At 51.7% G+C, this 24,097-nt stretch overlaps 4 protein-coding genes across 4 annotated transcripts; 1 reads left to right on the forward strand and 3 right to left on the reverse strand.

Annotated features, from left to right (window-relative positions):
* Nucleotides 1-233: 233 nt before the first annotated feature.
* On the forward strand, nucleotides 234-1,229 carry BO66DRAFT_441670 (uncharacterized protein; the record flags this gene model as incomplete). Its single annotated transcript, XM_025651351.1, has 1 exon — nucleotides 234-1,229. One exon carries the CDS (start codon nucleotides 234-236, stop codon nucleotides 1,227-1,229), a length of 996 nt encoding a protein of 331 aa, XP_025500594.1.
* Nucleotides 1,230-1,499: 270 nt separating this feature from the next.
* BO66DRAFT_473896 (uncharacterized protein) lies at nucleotides 1,500-2,855 on the reverse strand (the record flags this gene model as incomplete). The annotated part of the gene is made up of 2 exons (XM_025653095.1): nucleotides 2,652-2,855; nucleotides 1,500-2,570 (listed from the first exon to the last, which is right to left on the reverse strand). The coding sequence occupies exons 1-2, from the start codon at nucleotides 2,670-2,672 to the stop codon at nucleotides 1,500-1,502; spliced, it is 1,092 nt and encodes a 363-aa protein (XP_025500595.1). The 5' UTR covers nucleotides 2,673-2,855.
* Nucleotides 2,856-3,230: 375 nt separating this feature from the next.
* Nucleotides 3,231-6,171, reverse strand: BO66DRAFT_166482 (uncharacterized protein). Its single transcript, XM_025642265.1, has 3 exons — nucleotides 6,086-6,171; nucleotides 5,178-6,033; nucleotides 3,231-5,083 (listed from the first exon to the last, which is right to left on the reverse strand). The coding sequence occupies exons 2-3, from the start codon at nucleotides 5,988-5,990 to the stop codon at nucleotides 3,287-3,289; spliced, it is 2,610 nt and encodes an 869-aa protein (XP_025500596.1). The 5' UTR covers nucleotides 5,991-6,033; nucleotides 6,086-6,171; the 3' UTR covers nucleotides 3,231-3,286.
* An 11,043-nt stretch (nucleotides 6,172-17,214) lies between these two features.
* BO66DRAFT_166540 (phospholipid-translocating P-type ATPase domain-containing protein) lies at nucleotides 17,215-22,277 on the reverse strand. Its single transcript, XM_025642266.1, has 4 exons — nucleotides 21,681-22,277; nucleotides 18,686-21,619; nucleotides 18,401-18,630; nucleotides 17,215-18,349 (listed from the first exon to the last, which is right to left on the reverse strand). Exons 1-4 carry the CDS (start codon nucleotides 22,131-22,133, stop codon nucleotides 17,440-17,442), a joined length of 4,527 nt encoding a protein of 1,508 aa, XP_025500597.1. The 5' UTR covers nucleotides 22,134-22,277; the 3' UTR covers nucleotides 17,215-17,439.
* Between the last annotated feature and the right edge of the window lie 1,820 nt (nucleotides 22,278-24,097).

Here is a 24,097-nt window from a genome sequence, read left to right on the forward strand (position 1 = left end):
CCGGATGGAGCGAAGTGGGACGACAAGTCGGGTCTAGCGGGATCAGATAAGATCAGATGGTATGTACACAGTACCTATGGTCCATTCTTCCCCTCATCTGGCGTCACCTCGGTTCAACCATTCCAGTTTCATCCACAACACTCCCGAGTCCACAACCTATCTCTTAACAAGCTCTCTCTCTCTCTCTCTTCCTCTGTCTGGCCTGTGAAGAGTACCGAGAACCCTCCGCAAAGATGGCCCCCGCGACCGCCATAACCCTCTATTCCACCCTCGCCCTCCTCTGCACCACCGCTTTCCTGAACGTGGGCGGCGCTTCACCGGTCCTCGACCCCGTGTCCTCGACACAGCACCTCCTGCAGCCCGAGCCCGAGCTCGAGCTGGAGCCAGAGCATCAAGACCCAGCGTCCTACCCCCTCCACCCCATCACCGACTCCCCCTCCCTCTCCCCCTCCTCCTCAGAGGAGGAAGCATACAAAGCCCCCAGCTGGTTCGAGTCCACCCTCCTCGCCCGCCGTCTCCTCGCCCTCTCCCCCACCGGCACCGCCTCGACCATCTTCCCCTCCCCCCTCCCCGCCCACAGCCGCGCCTACGCCCACATCCCCGCGGATGTCGCCGGCCACTCCATCAGCCTGACCGAGTACCTGTCCGACTGCGAGCACGCGCTTTCCCCCACCTCATCATCATCATCCACCGAAAGCGAAAGCGAAGGACAAGACGAAGGCAACCCGATCTTCCTCGCCCTCACCATCGCCACAACCTTCCGCAACACGGCGCACGGGTCGAATCTGTCCCTGTCGCTGTCGTGGTGGGACCACGTCAACCGCACCGAGCCCGTGTTCCCCGGGTTTCCGCTCAGTCCCGCGGGGTTGCCCCGCGTCACGCTCCTGGGGTATGTGGAGGCGATCGATTTCGAGGCGGTGGCCCGGTCGACTGGTCGGGCCGAGGGGGCGAAGGAGGCGGAGGCGCGGCTGACGGAGTGCTATCTGCGGGCGCATCCGGATGCGAAGGCGTGGTTGCCGGGCCGGAAGGGGGCGCCGCATGAGAGCTTCTGGGCGCGGTTGGTGGTGGAGCAGGTTTATTGGGTCGGGGGGTTTGGCGGGTTGCAGCAGATTGGGTGGGCGAATCTGTCGGAGTGGAGGGGCATTGGGCGGTGGGGGTCGGCGGGGGATTTGGGGGATGGGAGTCGGAGGGGGTGGGAGGGGGTGCGGTTGCCTGGGGAGGATGAGTAGGGGGGTTTTTCGTGGTTTAGAGGGTTATGGTGAGAGATCTATCGTTATAGCTCATTTCTGTCGTCGTGGTGGATTTGAGGTATTTCTTATTATCTTTTTATTGGGAGTATACTCGCGACTATGCATCCATATACCGTCAAAGGAGAATTGATAGGACGGGCATCATCATCAGAAACCATCATACCTCTCTTCCTATACTATGTAAATCCACCGGGTATATATCCCTGCCTCTAACCTGTAACATACACAGCCCTCCCGGGTATCGGAAAATCACCTCCTCACCCCGCCCCCAACCGCACCCCCAGCTCCAGCTCCCGCCCCAGAGCCATGTCCATGCACCACACAGAGCAAATACTTCCGATCCGGCACCACCACAATCTCATGCTTCCTCGTCCGCAACCGCAACAACTTCACCTCATCCCCTCCCTCTTCCTCCTCGTCGCGCTCCCCTTCCCCTTGTTCATGCCCTTGCCCTTGCCCTTGCCCTTGCCCAATACCATGCCCAGTCCTAAATTCCCCGCTTCGATTCCCAGCCTCCACCCCACCCTCAAGCTGCTGCCTACCACCACCACCACCAGCCCCGTCAGAGGTCGGATCAGCCAACACGGCACTCAGCTCAGCCGCGCTCGTCACGTACGCGAAGATATGCGCGGCGAGGGTCTCGGCGGGCGAGGGGGTGTATTTCTCCTGCTGTTGCTCTTGGGCTGGCGCTTGTTCTTGCTCTTGTTGCGCTGCTGCTGCTGCTGCTGCTGCTGCCGATTCCTTGGTTCGGATTGGGAGAGTGGTCACTTGTAGGGATTGCGGGGTGGTGGGGTCGGGATTGGCGTTGGGGGATGTGTCTTTGTCTGTGTTCGTGGGGGATTCGTCCGGTTGTTCGGCTTCTGCTGCGCTGTCTTCCTCGGTAGCTGGGACAGTCGGGGGGAGGACGGTTTCTGTGGCGTCGGGGGTTGTCGGGTTGGTGGGGTATTCTTGTACTCCTTCTTGTTGTTGGTCGGGGTGCGGGGCTGTAGGAGCAGGACCAGAGCCAGAACCAGAAACAGGGACAGTGTTCGGGTTTGGGAGGGTAGCTGTAGCTGTAGCTGTAGCTGGGGCTGGGGCTGTAGCTGGGGCTGGGGCTGTAGCTGGCGACGGCGACGGCGATGAGGCTGGGTTGAAGATAGGTGCTGGTGTAGGTGTAGGTGTAGGTCTGCTCGGGCGACGGGCCGTCGGCGAAAAGGCGTATAACCCCGTGCTCTGAATAATGGAGCCGTCTTTGCGGGAGAGGATGAAGGTGGATTGCACGCCGGGGCGCGAGGTGAGGTGCGAGAGGAGGGCGGTGACGTGGTGGGGGATTTGCGGGGACTGAAACAATAAGCCTGGGTTAGCTTCATCATCGTCTTTATGATAGCGTGGAGCGAGAGGATATCGGCTGGGGAGACCTACGGTTGAGGTGGTGGTCGCCATATTTCTTGTTGGCCGCGGAGCCGGCGCGGTGGGGGTTGAGGAGATGGTAGAGGAGGGGAGTGTTAAAGGGAGGGATTTGGCTGGAGATGAAGCATGTCCTGCCTGAATAAGGGACTGTCTGGTAAGTGAGTGGGATTGGGTGGAAGCTTTGTGGAGGGGCAAAGTTCAGCTGTGAGCTGTGAGCTGTGAGCTGTGCTGTTTGCTGATTGCTGTTTATGGCGGTGTTGTTTTGCTTGCTCCCGTCTACATGCTGACTCATCAGGGGCCTCAAGTTAACTAAGTTAACTAAGTTACCTTAACTACACTATAACTTACTATGCAAACAATCTCCTATCTAGTCAAAAGTACATGTGCAAAAACTCGATGCATCACAGTCCATAGACTATCTTCAATGCTACTCATGATATACAAGACCCAAAACCAAAGAAACAAAGTGGTATCGTGGAATTCAAAGGGCAAAACACAAAGGAAATCAAAGAATGACACAGCGAAGCCAAGCTGAACAGGATTGACTCAAGTCGATAGTAATACTCACAAGAAAGATTAATTAGAAAAGAGCACTCAACAAGTGCACGTCACACACCATGTATCATCCTGGCAGTCTCCTCCCTGCACTAAGCCTCCGGCTTCTCCGACATCCAGTCCAAGTCAAGATCCTCCATCATATCCTCGAGCTCCTGCACATTGGCACTATCATCCGTCCCATAGCTACCCCTCCGACTAGACCCTGGACTAGCAATCCAGCTCTCAGGCCGGAAGGGGGGTTTCTTGCTTCTCCTCGAGTATGACTTCCGTGCACGTGTCGACACCGAAGTACTGGTCTCCGAGGAGAAAGATCTGCCCGTGCCTGGGGTTGCGGTCGCCGGCGGCGTAGTCAACCCCCCCAGCACAGACTCCAGACTTTGCTTGGTGCCAACATCCAGTGCGGCTAAGAGAGCAGCCTGCAAGATCTTATTTTGTCGCTCGAGGTGCGTGATGCGCTCCTCGAGAGCCTCAATTATCTGGGTCGACTGCCTGGCATCTCGTGATTCCTGCGACTGGTTGGTCCTTTGGGAGTGGTAGGACTCCGGTGAGTGGCCCTCAAACCCATGCAGTCGATAGTCTCTGGGAGTCAGTGGAATCTTATGTCCCGATAATGACTTCTTGGCAGAGCGAGGCCTGTTTGTGGCCTGCTCCCTGAAAGCCAAAGGTGTTGGTCTGGAACGACGCCGCCGCCCTGCAGCTGGACGAGTCCGCTTACTAGCACCAGTGCAATCGTCATCGGACGATGGCAGCGGCGATTCAGAGCGAACCTTGAGACTCTTCTCTTTGGCCAATCTCTCTTGAGTGCTTGAGCTATGCACGCTGCCGCTTCGCTGTACCCCAGTCGTCTTATTCAGCCTTGACTGCAGCTCAAGCTCTTCGGAGAAACCCTGGTCCCACTTCTTCGAAGAGGCCGGAAACTGTCGACCAGCCTGACCAGTGGAATGTCTCGCTGGGTTCATTGGCGGGGGTGAGCGCGGTGGTGGCGATGGGGGCTCCGAAGCCACTATTCGCTGATACCGTTTGTTGCAATCCGGCTGGTGCTCGATGTTTTTGCGAGCGTCCGAGATATTTTCATCATCTCGAGAGGTCTCAGGCTCCGGTGTCAACGCATCGGCTGGCTGTTCCTCCTCGTTCCCTTCTTCAGGAGGGTCCAGGCCATTAAGATAGAGACGGCCTGTGGTCACATCGCGCTTCTTCAGTGCCATGACCCGCTCCGCACGGTTTGGGCCTGTTCGCACCAGAGTATTGGGACCAAGCGCGTTTGATGCAAATCCAGCTGGTTCACTATTGATCTCACCAATTATCTCAATATCATTCTCAGCAGTTGACCGTTTGCCCACTAGCATCAACCTTGTAGAGGATGCGGGCCGGGCGGACGTTGTCCGCTCGTGGACAGTAACAGTAGGACCCATTTCAGGTAATGATGGCAGAGGTCTCATGGGTGCTGGAATGGGGAATGCATCGATGGCGCACATTGGCAAGGAGGAAGGCCGCCGGCAGCTTTTCTTCGGCGGCTCGCTCTTCGAGCTGTCTGTGTCTTCTTTTCCTTGCGGTTCTCCCGATGTCCCCTTGTTCCGATTATCTGGAGCGGTGCTAGGCTGTCGCTCTGTGGACGTAGAATCTGCTTCTAATTTAGTACATTCGCTCACTGGCTCAATCATAGCACGTTGAGCAGGTGCAAGAGGAAGGGCTCCGCCGGGCGCTGCTGGACGGCCACCTGATATGCGCCACGCTCCTTTACTAGATACTCGCGGAGGTAGCGTATCGGGGAACAGTTTCAATGTTGGAGGAGGTTGAGTTTGAGTGTTCTGTGTACTAGCTAACACTGGTCCAGATGCCGAAGCCTTGGATTCTGTGCTAGATCGACGGGAATCTGCACTCTGGCCCTTCGTGGGTTGAGACAATTGAAAGTCAGCTTTGTCCTGCGTTCAAGACCTGCTGCTCCTCACGCAGCCGATCTCGGGGCAGCGTTATCCCTACAGGTGCATCTGTATCCGGCCTACTGGCCGCAGTATCCCCTTCTTCTATACCTTCAATGCGACGAGTGTTCTGGTCCGATGGCGGATTTAACGTGCTAGTCCGATTCTCATTTGGCCTCGAAGCACTCTGCTCCGAGATTTCGACTGGCCGATAAGGGGGTGGGTCGATATCGTCTGGCTGCGCGGGGCATGACACGGCCGCTTCCACCATCGAGGTTAATTCTCGGAGATCGAGCGAAGAAGGGTGGCTGGCTTGGGTATCAGGCTTGTCTTTTTTCTCCAGTGGGTCACTCAGCCAGGGCTGTCCAATGCTTTCAACGTCTCTGCGGGAACTGGACTTGAAGCTGAGATTCGAGATGGATCTGGACGAGGAACGGCTGGAGTCTAAGCTTTGCTTGTGGGATGATCGCTTGGGTGCAAGCTTGGGTGATAGGGCAACATGCGACGGCAGGAATCCCCCTTCCTGGAGCGCCATCAGCTGACGAGCCGTCTCTTCAGCTTTGGATTTGGGGTCGAGGTTCTTCCGTGGGCGTTGAGCAAGTTGTCGGAGACGTCTTTGACCGGCTCGGAATATATCGCGAGCCCCCGTCGACTGCGGGGCCCCGCTTGGGGTCTCGATATACTTCAGGAAGTCGGTCATTTGATCACTCTTCGAATCGGATAGCATCAAAGCCGGGCTCTCTGCCCGAACCTCTTGTGAGAGGGGAGACATGGTGTAGCGTCCCGTGCGGGATGTGCTGGAGCTCGATCGGCAGGTTGGGACAATCGGGCTCGGTGCAACTAGGCTGTCATATGACTTGGTCCTCCGTTGCATGGGAACCGCAGCTGGCTACCAGCTGCTCGAATGGCCACGGAATCTTGCACAAGAATCAGGCACGGTCAGCATTGAGTATGGCAGAATGACGAGACCAATGAGCGTGACAAGGTGATCAACAAGAAGGTTCAATTGAGTCAAGAAATCTGACGCAGGGCAGCGGCTCGGTGTCTAGGCAGGTGTGATGCACTGACAAAGCTAGTCAACTGGGGTAATGAGCGTGTGGGACGAAAGACTAAAACAAAAGGATAGAATGCAACTGGGATATGTGCACGGGATTTGCATATACAGCTGACCGTGACCCAACTGTTGCTCACCCCGTCGCCGCACGAAGTGTTCACTCAGAATAGGAAAAAAAAAAAGAAAGAAAGAAAGAGGGAGAGAACAGACCAGACAGTCCAAGAGACGAGCTATCTCGAATTTATGAAGGGACCTCAAGGAAACTCGAGGAGCTGTCAGGCCCTTGCTGCACTAGAGCCCGGGAGGGATCTTTCCCAGGATCTCCAGGCCAATGCAGAATTGTGACGAATCGTCGAATGAGAAGCTTGCCCTAGTTCTCGATAGCTTGCAAGATAGAGTTGGTACTAGACAGTCGCTATTCGACGAGCCCAGGGTGGCCAGCCAGGCACCCAAGGGCATTGGGGGAGGTTGTGGGAGGGGGAAGAGCACACGCAAGGCCGATGTGGAGTCATCATTGATTGGAAGGGGCAGAAAAAAAAGCCAGAACAGAAAAAGGGAAACAAGAGTCAAGATTTCAAGCTAGAAGGGAGAAAAAAGTAAAAATAACTCCAAGCGAGAGCGATCGAGTCCGTGCCAGACAACTATTTGCTGGGCTGGAGAGGCCCTGTCATCATCATCATCATCATCAACAGGATGGCGCATCTTTCTTTTTTTTTTCTTGTCCTTTCTTATGCAGACCTGTGTCAGACGAATTGATGAAGGAGGGCCAGTCAAACTTCGAACGGCGATTATCGATGGTCCTAGGGCGCGATCATCGGCCCTTTGGTTCTGTGATGGTCTCGTGTGACTTCATGATTGCAGCTTCGGTCTTTGCCGTCTCCCTTTGAACGAGATACTGGAGGAACCGTTAGATATCACGCAAGGGATACCACGGGATGGCCGGGATGGCAGCACCGTTCGTTTCGCTTTTTTGATTGTTTTTTTTTTCTCTATCTCAGGGGAGGGGATTCAATTGGGTTCCCGTTAGCGAATGAGAAGTATGGAGTTGGTACCCAACAATCGAGGGATAAGGGAATGTACTGTACCTATCGGTAGACAGTTTGACTCTCCATGCAGCAGTGGACGAGGAGTGGGGAGAGTAATGGGTGGGAAGTGAGGTGTCAGCCTCGTAACAATCCCATCGGCGATTGTTACAGTAACTCAAAGGAAGAGAGAACCTAAAGTAGAGTAGTGGCCGATCGGAGTGGATGCAGTCGAGGAAGTGAAGTGGATGCAGTGGATGCAGTGGATGCAGTGGACTGACTGACGGACTGACTGGTGTTCAATGTGACAGATGCACAGACGGAAGGAACCTCTCCGGATCGATGACAGGTCACATTAACATTCTACTTCTACCCATTGACTCTCGGTCTCGTTCAATGCGCATCATCAACACTCTCTTTCTTTCTCTAGCCAATGTACTCCGTAACTTAGTGTACAATGCTCTTCCCCTCCCAACCAACTCTCAATATAAACCTATTGCTACACTGTTGGTAGCACAGAGAGGATCAGCCCTTACCGAACCCAACCCTATCAGAAACGGGATCATGCATCATCAATGGGAAGGAATCCATGGTAAAAGAAACCTCAATAGTCCAACAGCAAAGAGAATGAGTGGCAATTGAGCGTACCGAGTAGAAATTATTGAAAGCTGCGAGGTGTGGAAGCAAACAAACATCAATCAATCCCCTGTCTCTCTCTCCACATTGACACAGCAAACATAACACCACAATTAGACAAATCATACGAGGTTATCATCAACCCACAGAACTAGGTACCTTGTAATGAACAGATAAGACTGACTTCATAGGCGCGGTTCGTCAATGGGGCCCAAAATTGGTATTGAACCTCGTGTGTCTGATGAAGCACATCTCATTTTTCCATTTTTTTTCTCTGTTTATTTCCCCCATCCTTCCTCCCGATGAACCAGTATCTGAAGAAGAAAGTAGAATAGTATCATCATCGAGAACCTAATCGACGGCTAGAGGCAGGAAGAAAACAAAAGAGACAGAGAGAAAAAAGAAAAGAAAGAAATCCCAATTAGCGCCACGGACTCCCTTGCAGCCGATAGTTCATGCACCTCCTTTTTGTTCCCTCCCCCTTTCTACCTATACGGTATTGCTCTCTCTCTCTCTCTCTCTCTGACACTCACTTGCGGGTACGGAGTACAGCAGTCGATGCAACCCATTTCCCCCCTTCCCCAGAAGCCCAATTAGCAAGTATTCTCCGAATGCGAACTCCTCCCTCTCCTCTCTGCGCTTCTGAGACAAGCACTTGCATATCATCTTTAACTGTCACAGTATCTACCGGCAGTCGACGATAATGCTTCTAGTTGAAACTCGAACAGGGTCGGCTTGAAATGGAATTATACCAGGATAAGGAATGGACCAGGTTCACTACCTACATCAAGAGAGGAGGAACGGGTGGTTCTCGCGCTGCTCGATCGAAGATCCGTGCGGCGTCATCAGAGAAAGGGGGGAGGGAGTAGTTCATTCATCCTTTCAGGTCGATTTTAAAGGCAACTTGATCAAATCGCCTTGGAACAAAGGCATAGTAATTGAGCCGGTCCGAATCACTATTATCGTTGCTACCCCAACTACTCGTGAGACAATTCATGCGTCTCACTGGAGATTCAGAAACCGTAGGACCCCAGCGCTGCAGTGGCACATGCACATGGAAATAGAGCTTGGAACGTCAGCCTGTCTTATCCTCAACCAGAAAAGGCCTGAAGAGGTCCACAGCTTGATCTTCGCCCTTTAGTGACCATGACGAGTGTATGTCGCCCAGATCGAGTCATGGGTTTTGACACTTGTCGAGCATGTATAGATCGCTGGCTACACCCACTCATTACCCTACCCTTTACCCAAGAGCCCTGGCGGACAATTATTCTACCTGATCCAGAAGATGAAACCGGCCTGATGATGCTACTCAACCAGTCAACTACTCACACCCCCATGCCCATTTCCCCCTGATTCAAAGGGGACGGACCTCAGATCATAGTATTTTCCTTGACTCTCAATCCTCTCACTGCCTATAATGCCTTGTTCGAATAATACAACGAGAACCACATCGCAGAAGCATGCTAAAACGACGCCGCTGATGCTTGAGGCGCAAGGGAAGAATTCGAGAACACCGTGTTATGACAAGCCTCGTGCCGTCAGTACTCCCAACGGTATAGAGTGGATAGTGGAGAATGTCACACCCGCGTAACTGGGCCCAAATGTGGCTGCCAAAGTGTCAAATCACAGAATACATTAGAGAAGCAAAGAAGGCACTGGTCAGAATCATCGACAGTGCATCCTGCATGCACATATGCATTGTCATATGTCATACAAGCGATCTTCCAGCACATCAATAGCCCTTATGACATGTATGAAAAGTGGGCAAGAAAACGACGCGGCCAGCGACCGACCGAATATCTGGAGATCGAGATCGAATGCTATCGGAGAGATGATCATCTTCGCTTCGGTCTGATGAACGGATCGGCTTCTTTCTTCTTGCGCATCATCGGGGGTCTGACGTTGTTGCCAGGCCTTGGCTGCGGAGGGCGTGGGGCAGGCTGCAAGAACAACACAAATTAGCCAGTGATGGGAGCAAATTGCATGAAGAGATCACATACACCTGCAGAACCTTGGCCCGGTCGGGGTCCATGATGGGATTGTCCATAATTCGAAGTGCCATACGCGGGTCCATCGCGAGATGGCTTCACCAAATCCTGTGGTTCACAATTAGTCAAGAACTCAGATCTTGATACGAGAGAAAAGAATTTCTACCTCTGTCTTGGGAGGAATGTTGGCATCGATCTTGCGTCGAGGACCCTTGGGAGCATTCGCAAATGCTGAATTCGGACCATCCTTGCGCGGTCGTGATGAGTTCGAAGCATCCAGTGCAGGTGAACCGGAGCGTTTTCGTTTGCCCGAGAGATCGCGGTTCTCAACCTTGTTCTGTTCAGAGACTTTCCGGTCCTGTGGCGAAGGCCCATTGGTCGTTTGGACCATAGGCACCTTCGGATCGTGCCCGCCCAGTTGCCTACGCCGCTGTTGCTCGGTCCGTTGCCTTTGCCGCTGAGCAAGATGGAATTCTTCCCGATTGATCCTTGCTTTCTCCTGTTTCGATAAGCTCGTGCCAGCACGGCAATTGTCCGCGACATGTCCAGTCTGCCCACATTCCACACAACGCTGTTCTTTGCAATTGAGACGCGTGTGGCCCGTCGCACCACACCTGAGGCAGGTGCCCCTGGTTGCCTCCTTCGCGTCGTCATTGTCACAATTGTGCGTCATGTGATCGAAGCTTCCACAGATGCCACACGTGCGCGTTACATCCAGTCCATTACCACCCCCAGATGGACCTTCGGGGAGGGGAGGTGGCGGGGTGCCTTTCCCGGATGCTGATGCGGGAAAGGGGGATTCCGACTTGTCGCGAGAAACCGAGGAAGGCCGAGAGATGGAGCCAACCGATGTCGCTCTTGAGAGAGGCTCGGATTTCGGTGCTTCTGAGTCCAGCATTTCGACATTCTTATACCCGGTGAATTGCGGTCGCTGGAGTATTGACAGGACATCGCCGTCTGTGTACACGTTTCTTCTGCGGGCGTCCTTGATTAAACCATTCCAAAACTCGCCCTGTACCAGGGACTGTGAGTTACCAAGCACCCAGAGTGAGGATTTGGCACGCGTCAGACCGACGTTCATACGACGAATATCAGCCAAGAAACCGATGCCTTTGTTCGAGGCTCGGACACAAGAGAATATGATCACCTCACTTTCCCTACCCTGGAAAGCATCCGTGGTGTTGAAGTCGATCCGGCTAAGAATAGATTCTCCGTATCTGGCAGAGAATTGCGTCTTGAGCTGGCGTAATTGACCTTTGTATGGAGTAATAATGCCAATCTTGCCGTCGAAGTTATAGCCCTTGAAGTCTGCCAATAAACGCTCATAGAGCTGCATCGCTACACGGAGTTCCGCCAGGTTGATCAGAGAGTGACCTTTGGCAGCGCTCTGGTGAAGTCCTTGCACGTCGAAGAATCGATAAGGGCTCAGAAGTTCGCTCTGATGCCAGGGGCGAGCGCGAAGGCGGGCCATATCGGGGCCATCTTGCAGCTTGCCATCGTAAAATGCAGAGCTAGGGTATGCACTGATTTCGGGATGCATACGATACTGGATATCAAGTAGATGCACATCCCTAGGGTTATTGGCTTGCATTCTAACGAACAGACTCTGCTCATACTGGAACTTGGATGCGACCTTCGAGAGAACTGTAGGCGGCAGCTGCTTCGGATCACCAACAAGAATACATTTGGAGCACCCATACTTCAAGGGAATAAGAGCGCTCAATTCAATCGACTGTGCTGCTTCGTCGATAACGACCGTCTCAAACTCAATGCTCAAATTCTGGAACATCTCGTGTCCACTTCCGCTGAGAGTCGCACAAATGACGTGAGCGCCGTCGATGATTTCTTGCTGGATGCGTCTTCTATTCAAATCGGCATCACGTGCCGCCGAATGGTTTTTGTCTCTTGCGTTGTCGATTTCCTGACTCAGCTGGGTCTTTTTCTTCTTGTAAAGTTCACTTTCTCTTTCCAACTCTTCAGGCACGGGCAAGCCTTGGGCTCTGCATTGATCGATTTTGGTACGTGTCTCCTTGAAGGCCGTATCGGCAGCCTTGTGTTCCATGTAGATCTTCTGCAGGTCTCTTTCGCCCGGGTCTTTGTTACTTGTTTGGCTTAGTCTCCCGTTGACGAGCTCATCCAAAGTGACGTCCAGAACATTGGCATTTATGGCATCACTTCTTCCGAGACGAATGACGGACAATTTCTCTTGACGGCCATTTATAGTCTTCACGCCATCCTTGAATCTCATTACCAATTCGTCCACAGCAGCGTTACTGGGAGCGCAGACAAGCAACTTCTTCGAAGTTGTGGTCCTCCCACCAGGTCTAGCATTACTCGAAGCCAAAGGACGTGAGATTGCTACTCCTTGATTGCCAAGGGAACCACTCAGAAGAGCACCTACGAGGGCCACAATAGTCTTCGTCTTTCCAGAACCCGGGGGTCCTTGAATGAGTGTGAAAGCATCATTATCCAGAGCCGATTTGATTGCTTTGGCCTGGGCAGGATTGACGTTGTAGTTTTCAGCAATAGGCTTGAGACTCGCATCTGAATAATTGAGGATAGGTGACGGCTTCGCTTTGATAATCTCTTCGCACAGGTCATAGTATTGAAGAGCCTTGAGAGCACCGTATTCGCGCTCGAGTGGAGTCATTGAAGTGATCTTTGCACCCCAAATGGAAGTACCAGGGCCCAGGGAGTTGATGAAAGGATTGCCTGGATTGACCCGGTATGAAATCTCGACGGTACCCTTCTTCCTCTTGATTCCAGAAACTCTAGCGAGACAATGAGGCGCAGACGAATCCGCTGTTGGCGACCTGGCCTTGGAGAGCAGGACAATGTCTGCTTCTCCTATGCCGAAGTCTTTGGCCTCGAGAGCTGACACGGCGGTGTTCACTTCCACAAAGGAGTCCACGGACAATCTAGTGGCCACCTTGATCTCAAACGGCTTGAATGAACCTTCTTCCTTTGACGATTGGAATCCCTGCCAGGCTTCCAGTATGAGAAGGGGTTCGAAGGTTCTCTGGTACTCGATGGGGTCTCTAAAAGCGTTGGACACCAGACTGTAATCCGTCCGTCCGGAGTTTGGAGGAAGATCACCATTAGCAAAGAAATCCCAACCGAGGATTGTGCGATGCAGCGAGGATAGATCAGGCGCCAGTCGTGCTCTCATGTCTTTAGCCGACCGAACTTGCTTGATCTTCTTCACAGGTCCTTGTTGTTTCAAGGACATCCGCTTGCTCTCCTCATAAGCTTTGACGGCGTCGGGCTTCGAGCGTGACTTGGCGCCGAACAGTTCCTTGTCAAGCTCATCTTCGCTTTCAGACTCAGACTCAGATCCCGAGGAAACCATCATACTATCAGCGGGAACATTGTGATCTTTGCCTTTGACACCAAGTCCCAGCAAGCCGGAGCCCTGTTCAGCGGTCTGCTCGGCAACACCGATTGCTGGCTGACTCCTCTTGAGCCGTGCCAGCTCCGCCATGTCACGTCTCTTCTTTGCCTCCCGCTCTCTTTCACGCTTCTCGCGGAAAGCTTGAATAGACACGTTTGGTTTAAGGGGAGCTGGGGCTAGCTTAGGAATAGCAGGCAGTGCCTTCGCCGCCCTTTCTGCCTTCTTCTTGGCTTCGTTAGCAAGCCTCTCTTTGTTTAATTCAACAGATCGCGACATCTGTAATAGGACATCGTCGGGAATGCTATCATCAAATTCATCAGCGGATTTCGGGGGGCTAGGAGTTGCCGTTGGATCAACTGGTTTGGCAAAGGAGGTGATCATGCTCTGCTTCTTGAGGCTGGCTGTTGATGCGGTGACAATGGGTTTCTTGTAATAAGCTTCTAGAGCCTGTACAAGCTCCGCTTTCTCGCGCAAGGTCAAGATTGTCTTAACGGTATAGTTCACCGCGACGCCCTCAATGAAACTCAATGCGTCCTGCTTAACAGTCGTGACGCTGAGCTCCCCTAAACGTCGCAAAATCTTCGACACGAGTCCCACTAAGGTTGTCGCCAAGTACTCATCCTTCAAGCGGAGCCATTTGACCATCGCGCTCATGGTCGTAGTTGCGGCCTTGAGGAAATTCTCTCGCGCGGAACTTTCTGAACTCGGGTCTGCATCGACTACAGCGCTGAGAAAGACACCATATTGTCCGAAAAGAAGATCGGCAAACTGAATGCTGTCGCGGCAGAATTCCAGCATGACGGCCTTGTCATTACCTCGGAGGTGCCATTGTTCCGTGCAGTCAAAGATCGTAGTCAAAGCTTGCCATAGATACTCCCAGAGCTTCTGGAGAGAAAGTATCTCCCGCCGATCGGCCAATTTGCGGGTTCTGAGCATACCAGTTTGACTATCGCACAGGATGTCGATAATATCTGTACCCGTATGCAACATTCTTGGTGCGGAGGCAAACGTCTTCATATTTGAGATACGTCGAAAAGACCAGCTCAACCCATACATAGTTGTCGTAAAAAACGACTCCAGCAGGTGTGAAATTGCATCCCTTCGAGCGGACTGACCACTAACGTTCTTGATCAGATCCACGGCAGCCTGGTATGTGTCCAGATCAGCTGCAAACAAGGCGGAGATTAAGGCACTGCTAGTATCCTGGCTCTTGAATAGCTCATTCAGATGTTCAGGTTTGAAGTCTGCAAGGCGCTCAATGATTTGACAAGAGAGATTGGTTAAATGGCCGTATATCACATTAAAGTGGGTTTTCTCCGGGCTTGACTCTCCTTTCGTAGGAAACTTCTCAAGGCCAACCAGAGGTAATATACCAAGCAAAGCAGAGGTTGAGAGAGCTAAGTTATCTTCGTGGAGATGCCTAACAACCGCATCCCAGATCGCAGCAGAGTATGTACTAACTCCATGTTGGAGGGTGTTCTGGTGCAGGATCACTTCATAGTCACTCTTGAGGGACTGGCACTCCAGGGCAAGCGTATTACGGATAACGTCCATACACAAGGATGAGATTTCTCGCTGACGTCCCTGCTCGACCGCAAACTGAGGTGGTCGCAGTATCCTCTCGATATTTGCGCTTACAACACTTAGCGTTTCGGACAGTACGATGCGAGCCACGGAGCCTCTTGAGGACTCATGGTCGGTGAAACTGCGAAGGGTATGGAGTAGAATGACCAGACCCGTGTGGAAGCAGTGATACCTGGCCAGATTGGGAAACCGTGAGTCCTGCAGTCGGTCGAGAAGTTGGTAGACAAGGGATCTGCAAGCTGAGGGTTGATGCGCTCCTTTGAGAGACGACATGAATGGACTAATCCATGATAACATGTCTTTCATTGCAGACTTTTCGAACGGCTCACCCTCCGTAGCCTGCATCAGGAACGCATCCAGCTGAGGGTTGTAGAACACGAGTTCAATGAGAGCTTGAGGTGAAATTGTCTGCATAGCATCCCAGAAATCATTCGGTGCCTTTTCCAAGAAGATTTGTATCGTGTTGAGTAAGAAGCGTAAGCCTGGTGAAGGTATACCAAGGTGGTCCACAGAGAGACGGCAGGGATCGATTTCGAGTGCACGGAGATGATGGGTAATCTGATCCTTATCCAGCCTTTTCACTACAAGCTGCATGCCACGCCACAGCCGCTGGATGACTGCTACTTGAGCTGGCTGTTGCGATGCGGTTTTAAGTGCATCAACAAGACCTTCCTTGATCGCCCAGTCAAATTCCTCGGCGGTCGGGGGGCGTGAGTATCGCATCCAAGAGTGAATGGCCCAGAAGCTGCGATTCTGGTTGGGCTCGAAAAGGAAACGGGTGACAGCAGGAATGTAATCGGACACCTTCAAACTGCGCTTTGTTTGGATCAGCCGGAATGGCTCATCGAAATACTCTTGCAAGAGACTATCACTGCGCAACATGGCATCACAGCTCAGAGTCTCGAAGATTGAAAGCAAGGATGCTCGATCCAATACGTGAAGCCCGATCTCCTGGGGAGGAACCTCTTTGAGTTGCGCCGTAGCAGTAGCCAAGTTCTTCGTGATCCGCTTGATGTCCCACTCGTCAAGCATGCGGGCAAACTTCTCGATATCCTCATCGTCGTAGTTTTCTTTTAACTGCTCCATCAGCCAGATCTTCCCTGTATAATATTGCTTGATGCAGAAGTCGCATTTCTCCAGTGAATCGTCTAGTTTCCGCCAGATCCAAGACTGTACTTCTTCCACACCTTCCTGGTTATAGGCCAGGATACGCATGCAGGACAGAAACTTCTCTTTGCGAATGTTGGCCTCTGTGACTATTTCTTGAACCGTTTTCCCCGACTCGTCTACTTGATTGGGATCGTCGTACCGTCCGTGATCGTCATCGTGCTGTCTGGGACACAGGATATGAATGGCATCGGGAAGAGACTGTAGCTCTCTGTAGACAAACAACTGGATCAGTGAACCGCCAGTGAAAGGTAAATGTTGGTGTCATGATGTAAATACGAACCCGATAACATCCATGACCTCCATGGTGAGAGTGATTCAGAGAAACACCAGGAGATGAATGCTTGGGAAGACCCTCTCTAGAGCGTATGAGAAAACGAGAAATCAGACCACAATGACCTTGTATATGAGCATGGCTACTGTGCGGCGAAGGGAGGATAGCTAGTGATTGCGGAGGCGGGCGTGGTGGGAGAGAATCAAGTTTCATAAGTCGAGGACATCTGGTGAGGCGATGAAGAAGTGAGAAATAGTCTGACTTCCCCAGTCCGATGCGAGGTATCACCTCCTGCTGAGTTTCAAGCAGCAGCGGGTTTGCTCAGAGATTGATCGGTTTAACGTGACGGGATTGAAAGTGATGCCCTCGATACTAGGTAGGTACAAACGATTGCAGTGGATCGGTGCAGTCCCTTCCGTGTGAATGATTGGCTCAAGGGAAAGGCGGTGACCCTTGCTCTGCTGATAATCCACTTAACGCGCGAAGACGCGCTTCACCAACTTGGCGGCGGGCACTACGGCACGTAACCTTGTGGGAACTGCGGTGGAATATACGGAGTATAGACCTCCACGGGATTGTGTTCGACTGCAGGTTGAACATTAAATGTACTATTGTGTAAATTATGGAGGTTGTAGAAATTGATTTCATCGAGCTTAATTTAAAAATCAACGGAACCAATGGCCCATCGTCACATGATGTTCATTTCCACGTGCCGACTCCAGGGTACGTATTACCATCCAATGGTACAAGTGCATGAAAATGTTTCAAGTAAGATGGAGAAGAAAGGAAAGAGAGGGTTGTGATAGACTGAGCGCGGATGCGATGAGACGCTTTTGTACAGAGGAAGTAGGTAGATTGAGGTAAAGGACATTAAAGAGGAAAGCAGGCCAACGCGCCATGACTCCCAGGTCAGGTGCAAATGAAAAAATCTTGGAGGAGAATAGAATCACTGCTGGAATGAGGTCAACAGGATATAAGCGAACCAATTGCGCCGGATCGTTTAACCGTGGTACAAAACGCCTTCTATCGTGGAATATGGGGTAATCTACTCGTCAGACAACAAAAAAGGAGAACAGGTTGAATATATGGACAGGAAGGTCGACAAAGGCCCGTTGCAGGAGAGCGACTCCTAAAGTCGGGCCCTTTGAATAAATAAGAAGCGAGGGTGAAGAAAAGTCGATATATGTACGGTGTAAAGCGCGTGGTATCAAATCGCATGCAATGGAGGATCATGAGGGCCTTTGAGAGGGCTATCGGGTTCTTGTACTCTGGGATATGAGGATTCCCGCGTCAACAATTCGGGTTGTTGGAAGTCTTGGTCCACCTCAAATGTAGGTGGAACTCTGTCAAATGAATGTCGTGTTCGCTCTGATGAATAATGAACATAGTCCACAGGCTGTGGATGAGGTAGTCGGGTGGTGTCAAGGCTGGAGGCATAGGTCGTTCCACTACTGCCATTCTTGCTGTGTGACTTGTGGGTGCGAATAGTTGGAGGATAAGACGGGGAAAATATCTGCTGTTCATCTGAAAATGGATCGTGCTTCACAGTCGGCTGTATCGGCTTCACAAAATCCGAAGACGTCGAGGACTCGTCGCCAAGAGCGCGAGCTGCTGCCGCTTTTTCAGCTGCTCGGGGTGGGACATAAGCCTCATACTGGTCAAGGAATTTGAACTTTCCTTGAGACACCTGCTCGCGTATGATATCCACATCAAGTGGGAAGAAAACCTTCTGGAAAGATTTTACAGCGAAGCGAGGCAGGAGGCAAATCATGACAGTGAGTAATAGGACAACCCAAAATGAGAGCGCGCTGTAAACTTCCAGACCGGCGTGGAAGAAAGTGGTTGAAGCCTCAAGTGAAGAGTAAATCCCAGTCCAGAGAAAGATAAGGAGGGAGCTTATGCCGTTGATCATGACCGTGAGCCAATCCCACCTGTAGGAGTTCATTAGGATGTAGCCGTTGCTCGCGAAAACAGCGCTGGTGCCAACCAGGACACCCATGCGCGTTCGATCGTTGATATTCAAGCCATTATGGTGCACGAATGTTGCGGGACTATATAGGAGGTATGGCATGAAAAAGCAAATGATAGACTGATACAAGCCATCAGCCATATAAAGCCTGGGTTTTGTCAGTGCCAGCAGCAGAGGGGAGAGTTATAGGGCCGCATACCAAAACTTGAGCTGCGACCACTCTTTTCGCTCAATACCTCTCATATATAGTTGAGGCACGGCTAATGACACCTTGTCATCGACATCCTGATCGAAAATGCCCATCAAAATCACGGGAAGTGAAGTGAAGGCGACGTTGACCAGAACAATGTAAGTGTAGTCGAAAAGGTACGAGCCGTCGTAATCATTGTAAATCGAGTACCAAAAGAGCGCTAGTGTCCAGACCAAATTCTAAAAGGTAAAATTGTCAGTGTATATAGACGATGAAGCTGGTCATGCGTCGCACCTTATAGAAGAAATTTGCGATTGTCTCCGCCATACGGCGATATGAGTATCTGCCATGAACGAGGACAAGACGTTGCAAAAATCGAAATTGCCCGATGGCGTAGTCAGACGACATAGCAGCTTGCCGACCTTCTTCACCAATAATTCCGACGCCGACGTCTGCCTCCTGGATCATGGCTACATCGTTGGCACCGTCTCCAATTGAAAGGGCCATGATATCCAGGCCATTTTTGACCATGCGTACAACTGCTGCCTTCTGAGCAGGACTCACCCGACAGCAAAGAACGGACTTGCACTGTTTGCACAGCAAAAGAAAACGTTGCTTCAGTTCTTCATCGAGCATTAATTTGAGAGTTTCGCCGTCAATGACAACGGCATGCGTGGGGGCGGGCGGCCTGTGATCGCCTCGCGCAAGAATCAATTCTTCGTCCGACCCAGTCATCCCGAAGCGTTCCAGTTGTTTGTCAAGCTCTTGCGACGCCCGCTGCGGTTGATCACTGGGAATGTTAAAGACGATAAGCTCCATATCATTGTCCAAGAGGTTGCATGAGAAGCCAATGTTGATGGCTGTCTCAACTTTATCACCAGTCAAGACCCACAGCTTGATTCCGGCTTCAGCAAGCAGAGAAATCGTGTCTGGGACACCATCCTGAAGTCTGTCCTCGATTGCTGTACCGCCAATAAGCATGAGGTCTTGCTCGATATTGCTTGCAACTTCTTCGAGCTTTTCCTCGCGATCAGTAAGCGCGGCAGCGGCAAGATCATGTTCCTTGCTCCAAGCCAAATATTCCTCTTCGCTGAGCTCCCGATCCGCCACACATAATGTACGCAGACCTTCGCTAGCGAACATCTCAAGGTGCTGTGCAGTTTGTTTCCGCAGCTCCTGTTGCTTGCCTGGCGCTAAGCGCGAATAGATAATGCTATCCGCACCTTTGCAGAAGAGCCGTATACTACCATCGGGCATTCGAATGATCGCACTCATACGCTTCCTCGTGGAATTGAATTCCAGGGTATTTAGAACAGTATATGTCCTTTCCTCGCCCAAAACGTTCACGATTAGGTCATCATTTGACCTTCCAAGCACAGTAAAGCCGCAGTCTCTCGCTGTACCTACCAAGGCAGCCTCATCAGGGGACTGTGCTTGGAACTCGATTTGAGGAGGATCTCCAGGAGTTTGCTCGGTGATAACCGTGTGGCATACTGCAAGAGTGAGCATAAAATGTTCTGTTGCTTTCCTCTGGGCTTCGCCAGAGTGACCATCCAGATCTGCAACAAAGTCTGGCGAGATAAATGTCAAGCTTTCGTCGCGCAAATATGGATTGTCGTACATTTTCCGAAGCATGCCCACCATCCGAACAGTGTCTGCGGCCAGCTTCTTTCGCGCATTGGCGGCCATTGCATCGGCATCACCCCCTTCTCGCCGGACAATACCCACTTGAGCTTCTGTGAAAGCTTCGCCGTAAGAAACACCATTGATAGTGCATTTCTTGAAATCCATAACATTCTGGGTCAATGTGCCCGTCTTGTCGGAGAAAATGTACTCAATCTGCCCAACATCATCTGAAATGTTCCAGGATTTCGGGATGCACGAAATCCCCAGTTTATCATAGTACATGAAGACGTCGCTATGAATGAAAACTGCTTGAATGGTGCGGACGATTTCCAGTGAGATGTAAAGCGAGATCGGAACGAGGTTCTGGAATAGAATCAAGGCGACCCAGAAAGTGATGAAGCCAGTAACGGCAGGGGTGCTTCCGTACGATCCGAAATCGAAATAATCTAGAGACCTGTGAGATGAGCCCCAAGCAGCTCCGTTGGCGATTCCGCAAATAAGGCACATGACAAACAAGATAACAAAGTTATAGATGACATTCCAATTGAGATCTTTGGCGAGTCTGGGTCGTTTAGAAGGGGTGACACCCGAGTTCAGCATAACCTTTGTCTCCTCACCAGTGAAGAGAACAACACCAAGAGCCCACTCAGTGTTACGGAGAGAGCAACCACGCAAAAGCAGATTGTTAATCGTCACAGGCTCTACCATCTCCCGTCGAGGCGCATCGGGATAGTCGGGGTCACGTTGATCCCAACGCAAAGCTCCGTTGTAGGCATAGAGATTGGGGTGTGGAGCCTCGCTATCGATCACGAATTCTGCCTTCTCGCAATCTCGAGCATGTCTGACTTGGCGGCCACAGTGCAGGGCCTGTCGGACTTTGAGGTTGGTCTCTCCGTCTAGACTTTTGGTTTCCACGTAGCAAGCGCCATCCGGGTCGGATGTCGATAGCAAGATGATATCAGCGGGAACCTGATCTCCGTTATATAATCGAACATAGTCTCCGACTTGAATGTTCTTCCAAAAATCGCGCTTGAATCTTGCTTTCCCTAAGGTTTGCTTGGACATATCGACTATGCTTCCAACTTTCCTTGGAGAAGTCGCAGAAGCGTTCCGTTCCACGGCCTGGAATCCGGCAGCTTTGTCCGGCATCGATCGATAGTCGACATCTGCAGCCGGAAGAGGCCAGTCTGGTCGGGCATCGGGGGTAAAGTTCTGAACGGAGGTCATTTGGATAGCATCGTCTTCGCGTTGAGAAGCGAATGAAGCACGCGGAGATATCGTGGACATAAACGTTGCGCGGCGGTTATCCTTTGCCGGTTGCGGGGTATTCTTCTGCTGAAATAGAGCCTTCGTGGCCCTGTACGTGGTGACGGTAGCTCTGGTGCAAGCCTTCTTGAATCGGCGCCACATGGAGATTTGATCTTCAGTCGAGTTCACGTTGGTCCAGTCTATCAGACGGTATACAGGTGAGTTGTTCAGCTCATTGTCGAGGATGGTACGGCGAAAATCTTCAATAGCATCTTTGAGCGACGTGAGCACGACAATAACGATCAAGGGAACAGTGTTCACCGCTGGAGAAGCGACGCCAAAAATGGAGAAGAACTAATTGGGTGTAAGTGAGGATTGCTTTTATCTCTGGGGTAGGAGAGGTATAGGGACATACACCAAGAATAATGATGAAGAGAAAGTAAATATTGGCAATGTTTTGGAACTGGAACCAAAGATTTTTGGGTACAAACGATAAAGGCGTATACTTGGCTGTGCGAATCTTGTTCCTCGGGTATTCCATCTTTGGGCGTCCATCTTCATCTCTCTCGTTCTCGGGGATGGGTATGTTGAAGTAGATCGTTCTATTACTGGGAGCGGTCGAATTCACCGGGCTCTGAGGTAGTGGAGGAGGCGGATCAACTGCAGCCGGTTGTTGCTTCTCTTCTTCGACATTTGGGCGCTTGTGCAGCCGATCTATTATCGAGACCCGTTTCCGCGCTCCTCCTGAGCCGGCAACTCGTTGTGTTGCCCATCGTTGGCGCTTTGTTGGTTTGGAGACATTACTGTTGGTCTCTCGAGCCTCGTTGTCAGGCTCAACGCCATCTGTGCCTAAATCGACAGAAGCCATTTAGGCTACTTGCGACCCTGTCGTGGGCATAAAAGAGGCACCGTGTTGTTCGGAACGACGAAGGGAGGGCATCCGCATCAACGAGCTGGACCCTGGCAGCGCAGCCCGCTCGCGAGTTGATTTGTTTATACCGGAGTCGGAGTCAGATCGAAAGGGTAAGGAGTCAGGACGAGGTCGACTCGAGGCAATATATTGCAGTTGGTAGCGACAGGGAACGAATAGGATGGGCGCTTGAGTGCGACACGGCGATGCGAGAAGGTAAGGAGTGTCAATAACACCAAAGTGAGACTCACAAAACACAGGGCAATGGCAGACAGGAAGGCGAAACGAGCGGAGAGGGGGAAGGAAGACGAAGATCACCCACGATGGGCCATGTATGTGCCATGAACGAATGAATAAAACGATACAGGAAAAAGAATAGAGAAACAATAAAAACCACAAGCAGACTAAGAGAATCAGCCTTTGCGGAAGAAAGAATCAAGAGGAGGAGGCTTAAGGACAGCGTTCCGGACAGCGTTCGGTCTCGCTCTCTTCCTCTCTCTCTCATGGAACACCCAGCAGCCGACGGGACCTTTTTTGGGGGGGTGGGAGGAATTGGGGGGGGCGGCGGCGGCGAGTCGGAACTCGAAAGGTACGGTATCAAAATACTAGGGTGGAACGCGGATGCGGTACCAAGCTGTCAAAATTTGGTCATCTCAATACACTCCACCGTATTTATTGATTTCAGGGAATGCCAGAGGTTTCGCAAACACTTGTCCTGAACTGCATACACTAAAAGGCAGGTGACTAGATACATACAGTGCTTGTTAGGCCTGGTACGGATTAGTTAGATCTGGCAGTGATGATACGCTTCTGCGCTCCTACCCCTACAGAGACGGACAGATCCAGGAATTGATACGAGTACAGCACACCGATCGACTTCTCAAAACATACACTAGCGACAACTTGATCGGTCGTCATCACCAAAGTCAGCAGAGGCGGTCTTCGAGAAGTTCAGTGAGTCCTAGGAGCTTGGGAGCTTGCTGCTTGCTGATCCCCAGATTCCATCGGCTGATGATAGTGCACATCCTGCCTAACCTGGCTCAACCTACTATCTGCTATAGGGAAGGAGGTTCCAACCGCCCGGCAACAACTACGACCCAGCCTCGCTTTAGACCGTGGGCGCTTCACGCTATTATACGCGGACCTGCGACGGTCTGTCTGCTGGCAGATGCTCAATATGTCAATCACTATTGCTTCGTGCCTTTAATTCCGACCTACGTCGTCGTTGCAACTCCAGAAATCTTACGGTCTTCCAATGCACCACCGACTAAGTTATCGGGCCAATGGCGCTGAAATGTCTTTTATCGGGACCACCCTCCCCGGGGTCCATGCACTGCGGCAGCCATGCTACCATGCATACCATCAGGACAGGCGAATTGCGCATCATACCGGTAGATGGATCGCTGGGGAATGTGAAGGTCGACGAGTCTCCCGGACAATCATGCTTAAGCATTTCTGGAAGATATGCTTGCTTGCTTATTCGCACCCATTCTAGCAGGGCGAATGGATGTATCTGTTACCTTATCAATACTCCCGGATTACCGAGCTTTCTGGAAGGCCCAGGGACGACTGGCCGCCTGGGCTTAGTCGAAGCGAGCCTGAAACAGCCTAAGGTCGTCCGGGACGGCACATGCTGATGCCAGCCCATGGATATGCTCCACCTCAACGGAGCGCGGAGAGGTACCACATCTTAATTCCGTAGACTGACTGACCAGCTAGATAGCCCAACGGACAACAATCAGCTCACTGGTGGATTATGCGGTTGTCAATCATTACATTCAATTTTCATTAATTCCGTATGCGCACAGCCTAAGTTGTCAACCCTTCTGATTATGTAAATTCGGCTACCGGATACCATTGCTATCCGCTTGTCGATTCGGCTCTCCTAGCAATCATTATCCTCTACTCCCCCCCTTTTTTTG

The sequence above is a fragment of the Aspergillus aculeatinus genome (genome assembly GCF_003184765.1).
Source record: "Aspergillus aculeatinus CBS 121060 unplaced genomic scaffold BO66scaffold_47, whole genome shotgun sequence".
NCBI lineage: Eukaryota > Fungi > Ascomycota > Eurotiomycetes > Eurotiales > Aspergillaceae > Aspergillus > Aspergillus aculeatinus.